The following is a 10,914-nucleotide window of genomic DNA, read 5'->3' as shown; positions in this document are numbered from 1 at the left end:
GTTCGTATGTCTAAAAGTCGAACCTTAAAATGTATTGACTGGCACATAAAGGGCACTCGGTTATGAGAAGGGTAGGCAAAGAGAAAGTGGAAAACAAAGGTAAGTGTAATAATCCATTTTATGTTATGCTTAACCAAAAGATCATCTAGAGTTCAGAGCAGATGAACGATCATGGATGGGACGATGCACCTAAATGATCAACACGCTCATAACATGAGGCAGTTTAGAAATTTGAAGTGAAGTAACGTTCTTCCTTTAATTAGTAGTCGTTCACTATAACTTCTTATTTATATTATAATGACATAGTGAATTCGTTCGAGGTTTGATATATATTTTTTTTCGTTTCGACGTGCTCCTAAGGTGGGATTTCGAAAAATCCACTGCGGAAAAACGTTGGACATTCATAGATCTAGAGGCAAGCACTCGCATAGAAGACACAAAGTATTAGAGGAGTGCTTACAATCTTTGTAAAACAACATATGTGCTATATGCTAAAATTCAGCCCGAATGAAACAGCATTGCCCACCATGGTTAAGGTTTAACATACGAACTTGATACCGAAACTTCCAGAAATGGTCGTTTACACAGACGTACGTCCTATGGTTCGACGTTGTCAGTCCTTCAGAGCGACTCGTTTACTTCAGTTCAACGTGGGAATTCCCAACAGTGTCGGTTGCCTTGCGACGACATTCAGTCCATTTTGTCTTGCTCCCTGGGCCTGGATACAGGAAAATCTTGATCTCTTCATGATCGACACAGAAAACACATAGAAGATCTATAATGGTATCGTAGATTAATTTTCACCTGCAGACGATGCACGGATTTTGATTTCGGTTCATCTGAAAAATATGCTATTCTCTTAGTCAGTGTCCTAAAGAGTCGTACAGATCCTATTTGAAGTTACCGACATTTAACATTCGGCCCTTTTCCTATCCTATAAGCATGCGCTAAAGAAGACTACACAATCCATAGGAAGAGATAGGTCAGAGCGATCTTGTCTTACACATCTACCGAGAGATTTTGCATTAACCTGGTAAAATATAGTGCTGGCCATCCAATAAGACCTTTTTCAGAACTTTTTCCTACTGTTGATAACGAAGCCAGGTCTAGGCCAATGGGCTAAACTTGTCCGGTCGCCGTTCTTCTTTAGTATGTGTCTTCGTTGTTAAATAAATCATCGTTTACACGTTCTCGGTCCTCACTTCTCTCGATCAACCGCAATCATACTTCAGCAAGTGGGAAAGTAAGTAATCTAAGGGTAAACAGTAGTACAGCTGTTGAACAAAGAGCGCGCTAATGTTTCGTAGCTGGCAACAAAGACAGCCTTGACCTCAAAAATAGATTGTTAACTATTTGGGATAGAATGAAAGTCTGGGCGTCTGTTTCCAAAACGTTAAGTTAAAAAGAAAACACCTTTTGGTGCCATGACCTCCATTGTCGCCCCTCAAATTGCTACTGCTGTCGCGAAGGTAAACTTTGGTAGATGAACAGATTTGCCTGAAGGCAACCTATAGCGCCTTAGGCATTATTTACTTTTCGCGTATTTCCTTATGAGGCCAGGCATTGTGGGGTGGAACAGCGACAGACGGGACACTACCTCTAACAAGGAACAAAATCTCAGCCTTCAAGACTGACAAAGCAGCACCGGAAGTCACATGTACGCATCAAAAGCAAAGAAACGTCTTTATCCAAAAGAGAATATTCAACATTCCGCAAAAGTTCTTATGAGCGGGTGAAGCCGCTGCGCATGTCACGGTTGATAAAGGAACATGAGCGTAGGAGATATTCTATCGGATTAAGTGGTTCATTCTCTAAGCACCGTTATTATTTACAAGGATCATATTTATCTAAATTGTGCTTAACTTGCAGGGTAGCTTATAACTTATTGAACATACTAGCTTTGGCGACTCCATACACTATTTGATATGAATGGAAAATTTCAACTCTTAGGGTCATGAATTTCACTTATCGATTTCACAGAAATATTTCCAGCACAAAGATATTTCCAGTAGAACCAAGCACAACGGATACTAGACACTGATAATTGTATACGCCGTTCGCACGTATGTAAAAAAAAACCTATGGATGAAAATCAGCTACTGCCTGTTTTAAAGAGTGCTAATTGTAGGCGTTTATATTCTGTAAGGCTTGTTTACCTAAACGACCGACGCAATCTATGGTGACGATTATTTTTTGGTGTGTCGTTGTGGAGTCAGGTACATGAGTTTAGTCTTTCTCTCGCTTTACTCGCTTATCGAGAACTTTTTCTTTATTATGCAAACAATTCTACAAGCAAATGAAGGATTGTCAAAAACAGGAGGAAAATATATACACTCGCTAGTTATCTAGAAAACCGTTTAAAAGAGAATCAAGAGTTTTATGCTCAAATGATTTCAGTGAGAGCGTGGGCGTTCCACGTGTCAGTATTTAAAGTGATGTACTTCATAGCCAATAAGGACCGAACCATAATAATTTCAAAGGATAATTGCTATCAGGCAATTCGAGTACGATTTTAGAAGCCCATGTTAACTTGCCAGGTTCACGCCGGTACAAACTCACGATTTTTTCGAACGGACACGTTTACTGCGAGGCCTTGTCGAAATAAAAAGTGGTAAGCTTCGGTAAATAATGATCCGAATGCTCCCTAGCTAGGTCTGCCTTGGCTCGCGACTTGCATGCTCCAAAAAGAAAATGCTACAGCCTTTTAGAAAGCTCTGAATGAACGAAGAAAGGATTTACTATGTTGGAGTAGCTTTTTCCCAATGCATTTCAGTCTTCCTTTCTTTGGCTCACAGAGGTCGCTGGTCCTCCCGCACATTACTGTTGACACTACAGGCGCAACACTCCAATCTGGCGAAATATCCCACGCGCTTCCGTTCATAGGAAACGGCATTATTTCTCAAATAGATTTTTGGTATTAAATGCATTGGAACAGTTTTTCCTTTTTAGCTTCACTGCTTTATTGCTGCTGAAATACCCTTAGGTTTGTATTGATTGATCGTTTAGAAGTACGTAAATGGCCTGTTCAGTAATTTAATATTCTACAGAACAAATTGGTTTTCAGCTCTGGTTAACGGCAACTGAACTTCGGCAAAACTTCCCACATTTTGTTTATCACTATCTACAGATATGCCAAACCTAGTTACGTTAGACAATGAACCACACAGATGAAGTGTTTGTTTCGATTTCCTTTAAATCGTAAAAGCTTCTTTTCAGACGGTTCTGAGATACGAAAAGTTACTCCTTTTTTGATCGCTTGATACATCTTAAGTTTACGTTTACGAAAGGAAGCAGACGTCGAACTTTTGACATGACATTACTGTAAAGTATCAACCTAGTTATTTTGGAAACAGCTTTTGTACTCAGGGGCATCAGCTGTGGTTACCGTCGACTGCTTACCATAGCTGACTAACGATGTGCTTAAAACAGACAACGGCTTCTTATCGATTGAACTAAGCTGTTGGCTATAGAATGGTCATTGCCGATATCTTCTCGTTTGATGTCTACCGAAAAACTATTCATTGATTCAAGGTACTGCTTTCTAGCTGCTGGGTCTGCTGAAATGCAGTTGCTTGTGGTCTAGGGTTTGAAGTTGCTTCTCGAGCGAATGGATGGGCGCGAGTCGAGGTAGGATATTTTGACGAGCATCGTACTCATGTTGGCTGCTTCATTTAGAATTGGCTGTGTGTACGTCGTAAGCCGACCTGGAGAGTCACTACCTAGCGCTGGTGATACACATCAACATTGGTTTACTGAGTATATTTGTGCTTTTCCTCTGACTGGTCTTCGATTAGGAACATCTTCGTCCTTCGCGTTAGCGTTAGCCTGTCGCGCTCCGTCAACATTAAATATGTGATATGCAAAAACTTTATGCAGTATGATGCTACAAGCGTTCATTCTGTGATAACAGTGTGAAGTATCGCTGAAGTGATTATCGATTATGCCGCGTGCCGAACAATTAAAGGAAATAAATAGATTATTCCCTATATATATATATATATATATATATATATATATATATATATATATATATATATATATATAGATTTGTCGACAGTACTTTGCTTTAGTTATTAACTTCTACATTGCACATCTGTGAATAGGATTTTGCGTTAGTACGAGGATCTCTATAGGCCAGAACTTTAACGTAGTCGTGATATCGAATATTCTATAAATTATTTTCCTCTGTAATCGTTGTCACGTTCTTCTCACGCAGTATGACCACCCGAAGCGGTGACCTTCACCTATCGTTTGTTTGGTATTTTACTTATCGACATTCTAGTTCCTATAGGGCCATGATACTGTTGACAAGTGGTAAAAATATAGTACAGGGTATACAGCAATGTGCACCCTATTATATGGCCTGGCTAGAACGAAACAACACCGATCAAGCAGCGATATGCTGATAAAAAGGTCGTGGACGAATCGGTGACTCGCAGCCAGCTAACAAAAGTCGACACTGGCAAGTGCTATATAAGGAGGACAGCAAAAATCAGTGACAGAAAAACCGTTAAAATCTATCCAACTGCAGAGCAGTAAATACACTGTGCGAACACGTGACCGTTCTTCAGACCGATCTTCACTGCTATAAACCAGTACAAGTTAAAACGAGGTACTATCGAAGTGGCCTCGGCTGCAAGTCGCAACGCTAAATGTACGGTATGAAGGGTCAAATTCAATCAGAAAATGCTTCTCTCGGGTCAAGTAAGTGGCATAACTAGAAAGGCGAACGAAGGAAAGGGATCCAGCGACGCGATAAAAGTAAAGCGGATAGAGCCTGTATTAGCGGATCAGGCACGGTACTGCAATTACGATAACGAAATTAGAGTTCAACGAAGTGTCAATCTCAAAATGGATTGTTTACGGCTTAGATGAACGGGAAAAGAGCAACAGCAGGACGTTCGACATGAAGTATAAGCATCAATGATTAGATAACGTTAAGATATGCACTATTTACGGGAAAGATTATTTGGCTACTGGAACTTGTAACTGAAAGTTGTTACTGAATTGCTCGATAATATCGCTAGTATCGATATAGTTATTTGAATTCAATGTCGTCTCTTCTCGTTAGTCCAAGTTATATCCAGTATTAAATATTAGTATCTTTAATAAAACCTTACGAAAATCGACACATACAACTGCTCTTCTTGTGTTTACGGGAAACTATTATTACCAACTACGATTACAGATCTTTTTGAACATTGTTGCAAAAATGCAAATTTAACCAATGCCGTATCAATAGTGCCTGCCATATATTGTCACTGTCATCAACGTATCGCTGGCGAACACCCGAAAGAATGGTATCGTCTACACTGATTGAATGGAATACGTTTCGAAGAACCCAAACCGTCTCATCCGCTTAAAACACATTTTACGTGCTCGCGTACATTTTCTCACGGTTAAGCAGAAAAATACGTTTGAATTAGCTGCATGTTACCTGGCGGGCCTTGGGCAGATGCTCACGTTCATGTACTCCAGCCGAACTGCAGGGTTCATGGCCCATTCAGGCTGGCTTCAGTTTATAGATATCTGTATACATGTACGGTCAATTTATCTCTATAAGTATACGTAATGGCGGCAACCTTCACCGCGGAACAGGCAACAACAAATGTAAACCAGAAATAGCTAAGTTTTCTAAAACTTTTTTCGAACACCTATAAATATTTACCATGATCTTTTATATCACTCGGCTCATGTTGATTTTAAGCTTGAACTTCACCGCTTTCACTGGTGATGAGGTTCTTTACAATTTTTGCACGGGGTAGCTATGGAAATACGCGATTGGTGAGAGGCACTGTTATCCTTTGGCGTCGTTGAATGGCCTCCGTGCAAATTGTCCTCAGTAGATGCTTTGCAAGGCAGAGCTTGTGGTATCAGCGAGAACCCAAACCCTGGGCATGGTTCTGCTATATAATGGCCGAAAAAGTAAGGCGCTGTCGGTATTGGCTGTGGGTTTACTTGGCCTGGCGCTTGTAGCCCTGTTTGATTTATCGCTTGCAGCCCTGCTTGGGGTATGGGCTGTAGCACTGCCTGGTAACGTGAAAGGTTTCCAAACGCCGTCTGAGGCTGGATAATACCAGTCGCTACACCAGCTGGCTGTAAGGCAGCGTGAATCGGCAGCCCCGACGGAAAATTTTGAACGTTAGGCTGTATGGGTTGCAAATTGTACACATACTGTGGTTGTACAAAAGCGTTCGGAGGCGTCAGTCCTTGTGGAGCCTGTGACGAAGCCGTACTGCCAAATGTTGACGAAGGTGATTGTTGCGGCGATGAAAGAAGTGAAGCAGAGTCGAACTGAGGGCCGTAGAGCGCTGGTACATAAGGACCCGTAGGTTGAGCACCATGCTGCTGCGCCGACTGCACCGCCTGAAGATTGAACATGGGCAGTTGTGGCAGAGACTGCTGTGCTTGACCCATAAGTTGTTGTGGTGGGCTTGGAACATGACCTTGCAGGATCAGCGGTTGCAGCGCAACGTGCTGTGGCAAACTATGAACATTGTACATTTGCTGATAGGGATAAGGTACGGGCCCAGACCCATGGGTCTGGTTATTGACTACGAAGGGTAGGGCCCCTGCAGCGTAGCCGGGTGCGCCTGCTTGTAGACCCAGTTGTGCAGCGGACTGCTGTAATGCGGCTTGAATGACTTCTGGAGGTATGTTTAGCACCACATAATCGCCGGGTTGCCCCGTAATTGGGTCCATCTGCATATGCATTCTGATGAGTTACAGGAGTCACTAAAGAAAATCGTCTACTCTGCTTTCCGAAGTTTGCTACTAGATTACATACAATATACTTATGAAACTCGCATTACTTCGTTGTTACAACACAATAATCCTACCTGAAATCATTATCGGAAGCTTTGCGAAAACAAAACAAAAATAGACCAATGGGTAGATTGCTGGTCAAGTTTAGAGGTCGTATTAACATAGGACTCGAAGGATTAAATGTGACGGAATTAGTTGCAGGTATCATAATAATAATATTTGAAAATTGAAAAACAGGATGTGCTGCCTAGGACAATATGCAAACGAAATTTTCGCACCAGCGGACGCCGAGAACGAACTGCATTATACCCAATGATTAATTTAAACCACACTAGTCATCGATAGTCAAAGAAAAAATCAACAAAGTGGACCCTGTATAAGTGCACTCTCGAAAACAGTCGTTTTCTTCACAAATGCACGCACACATACATCCATCAGCCGCCGTTTATATCAATCTAAAGCGAAATCAAGCTTATGTCATTCAGTCAGATTGAAATTAACTACTCAACTTATGTCTTTCTATAAGGTCGAGAGAAAGATTAAGGATAAACACTGCTAACACACGATTATATTCATGTATTCGAGTATTCAGCAAATGACGCCGCTAAGTTTCGTCGCGGTATCGAGGCCAGCTAGCAGACGTCGCAGGCTAGGTGAGTTCTGTGCAATTGTTCAGTATTCAGCTAAGTTCACTTGTATTCAGGATTAACTCCTGAATCGCTGACGCAGGATTTGCTGCTGCTGCTGCTGCTGCTGGTTCTGATAGCCTGGCAAGGAAATGAAAGCCCGGGTACAGAATTAACAAATACAGAGATCTTGCAGTGACCGAATGCAAAGTAAGGGCAGAAACAGACCTGGGTACTGCGAGTTGTAATTATAGTACCACAATCTTGCGAACTTGCAAATTGTCTCCGCAGTCGCCATGCGGGACAAACAACGACTACAAAAGAGAGCTACAGGGCTGATATCAAGCAAGCTGAAGCACCTGTTGATTGCGGGCGGTGGTTGGAAGACTGCGAAGAGAAAACTTGCTATGCACAAACCTTACGATACTATACAAATGTTCATAGCAATCAACGAGAAAATAGAAAGTGCAAACAAAAACAGTCTTACACGTCTAATCGCGCGCAGTCGTGCAGAATCTCCATAACGCGAACAGTACCTCAACCCAGGTAGTTCCTGACCCCCATCTGCTAAGCAACTGACAAGAACCTGTAGTATGAATGTGAGTCGCTTTGACTGCGCTGGAGCTATCGTATTCATTAAGCAGGCTGATTACCCTTTTAGCGTCTTGAGTTGGAGAAGCCACGTGTCCCGGGCGCCTTAAAAACCTGAACCTAAAAAAGCATTTTTTAGGTTTTTACAGACGAAAGTGGAGTCGGCAAGCAGCTCCACCAGCAGACATATTGTAACAGTCTTTGTATTACCACCAGAAGGCTAGTTCATATTATGCTTATGTATATGTGAACTTATGTGCCGGAGTTAACTGTATGTTAACGAAGGCTATCCGTGAACGAACACGCAAATACGGATTCGGGTAAGTAGTGGTCGGCGAAAAGAGATAAAGCTAAATATGTAATCAAAATGACCTGCAATCAGCAGAATCGAACTAATGTTATTGATAGGGGCTACTTAATTTATAGAAGTATCACGAATCATTTTATTGGAAAGCTTTTTTAAGTTGGTAGCTTCTTGCCCATCCTGCCATGTTTAAAATAATTAAGGTAATGTAGTAGTCGTAATCATATAAAATAGACTTGGTGACTTTTAATATTGTGGAATATCATGAAGATACGAAGAGTCGTGCTGTAAGAAGCTGATGATGTCAATTATATGATTTATTATTACTGCCATTAGGACGTATATTTGTCAATTTTAACAGTGCGTAAAAAGACCAGGGGTCGCTAATTCAAACTGCGTCAACGACAAGCAAATGCTACACAATTTGTGTGAATAAAAAAAACATTTTTATTAACCTCATTGTCTGTATTAAGTTGTTTTTATTAAGCCATTTGCTTGGAAGCTGGTCAGCCACACCACCTCTGATATGTACCTAAATAACGCACTTTTATGCACCCCCTAATTACTAAATCATAGCATTTACATTTTTCACACGTGGCGAGACAAAAATCGTTTGGTTTAAGGCATGTCCGCGTAAAAGCAAGCTTAAGTACTGCTTCTCACCATATTTTACTTTTTAAGTGTTCCAGTGTGGCTAGCCTGTAGCATGGGTCTACCTCTGATTTTTACATAGTTGCTGCTTTTTGTTCTCATTATCACGAACATCTTCTCGGCATAAGCCATTCAGGTGGTAGGTTTCAAGCGCAGGCCATTCATTTGAACGCCTTCATACGCGTATGAAACCTTGTACAAATTCCTCTAATCCAATGTCGTCATTCTACTTTCTTTCCATCCCCCTACCTAAAAGCCCATGAAATAAATCATCTTTAGTACAAACCTGTGACTTGCTACTGTGCAACAAGATTTTTTAACCTAAGACACTTTTACAATGAGGCCGAAGAAAACCACTTCATATGGCCCTTGTAGAATATTTACGAGCTTCTATTTCTCTTTCTTTTAGAGACTTCGAAGAAGGATACTAAGGGCGATACCCAACGCTTTGTTTCAGTTTATTCGCCTATAGTTGCAGTGGAGTTGGTAAATGTATAAATTGGAGTATGACCTACTGGTTTACATCATTTTGGCAAAAGTAGAATTAATCATTAGAAAATCCTTACTGCACATGTGTGCAGGTTTTCCATAAGTTGGCAAATAGTAGAAATACATTTAAGCGATATACTCCAAATTTATCAATATATTTCAGATTTATCTACCAGGGCCCAGGCTGCCCTTTTCTGCCCGATGTGTATCTGACGTTTACTGAACTTTTTCTATAGACGGGAAAGATCATTTTGTTTAAAAAATGTTTCTTTGAAAGTTGTTTTGTACAAATATTAATAAAGCTAAAACCTTTATCTTACGTACGACCTACCATATTTTTTCGGACTCTCATTTCAGGGAACTTCCTCCTTGCATCGTCATTTCAATCATCTCCATTACGAACTAATTTGTTTTCTCTATACGATTCGCAGTCAAAACTACAAGGTTCAAGACTGGAGTTTTGGAGAGAGAGAGAGAGAGAGAGAGAGAGAGAGAGAGAGAGAGAAAATACATTTGTTATAATTGGCGGCAATGAGCATCTGCCGTAACTAGTACACACAAACTATGTGTATTCCAGCCGATCACACACAGCATTTATGCATAGACACACAATACACATGTCTGGTATTAGCACGAGCGAATCGGACTTATCATACTGCTTTCCTCGATCATGGTATAGCTGATAGGTCACAGGGAAGGATTTATGCGAAAAGGGATTGTAAGGAGTAAATACCCTCAACGCTGGTCTCTTCCACTGCACGAAAGGCAACCGCACTGTTTCCTGTACAAGGGAGCCACTCCTCACAAGCAACCAAGAGTTCCCACCAATGCCCTTGCTGATTGGTATGTCAAAGTTGTAGCGGACAGACTTTCGAACGCCGTTCGCTACTACTATGTAATAGCTTCACCACGACCTTGCGTCAGGGGTGCTGTCCGTTGTTTACGCCCATGTCAACAATAAATTTCTAGGGTATAATTTCTTTGTGTATATAGGTGGAGGTGGACTCTGCGTGAGAAAGGAACGAGACTTCTCTCAACGCATGATAGAGATAATCGCTTATGTTATTGGTGGCTATCTGTCGTTTACAATCTGTCAAGCGTCTGCATGTTTCAGCCCACGGTGTAATACTGTTTCCTGCCTTGTGTCGCGAGTATCGGGAACAATGCTAGACTTCCAATGTATTCCTAGTTGCCAAAAATGGTGGCACAACTAACTCTACGAATTTTTCTAGTACGTATTTTTAATAAATTGATCATCTCTACAATAACACTTCTGCCATCAGTAAGATGCACCAGTCGACCGGTTTCTTCTTTGTGATGAGTGACCGAACGTCATTAACATTCCCTGACGACAGCTCGGTGAGCGGCTGTCAGCAAGCGAGAGCTTCGTTCATGTTTCACTGACTTAACGGCCATAAATCGTCTTGGCATATACGGGGCGTTCGTATTTTTATTAATACTACCGTCGCTGTTCTCGTACATGATAGA

At 41.3% G+C, this 10,914-nt stretch overlaps 1 protein-coding gene across 1 annotated transcript; it reads right to left on the bottom strand.

The window, feature by feature from the left end:
- Positions 1–274: 274 nt before the first annotated feature.
- LOC111248009 (uncharacterized) lies at positions 275–6,881 on the bottom strand. Its single transcript, XM_022799675.2, has 2 exons — positions 5,669–6,881; positions 275–839 (listed from the first exon to the last, which is right to left on the bottom strand). Exon 1 carries the CDS (start codon positions 6,712–6,714, stop codon positions 5,725–5,727), a length of 990 nt encoding a protein of 329 aa, XP_022655410.1. The 5' UTR covers positions 6,715–6,881; the 3' UTR covers positions 275–839; positions 5,669–5,724.
- Between the last annotated feature and the right edge of the window lie 4,033 nt (positions 6,882–10,914).

This window comes from Varroa destructor, unplaced genomic scaffold, assembly GCF_002443255.2.
Source record: "Varroa destructor unplaced genomic scaffold, Vdes_3.0 BEIS01000003.1, whole genome shotgun sequence".
NCBI classification, from domain to species: domain Eukaryota; kingdom Metazoa; phylum Arthropoda; class Arachnida; order Mesostigmata; family Varroidae; genus Varroa; species Varroa destructor.
Note: the sequence above shows the minus strand (reverse complement) of the source record. Positions and strands in the feature narration are given on the sequence as shown.

Excerpts from the sequence above, each read along its gene's own strand:
- LOC111248009 (XM_022799675.2), bottom strand. The coding sequence starts at position 6,714 with ATGCATATGCAGATGGACCCAATTACGGGGCAACCCGGCGATTATGTG.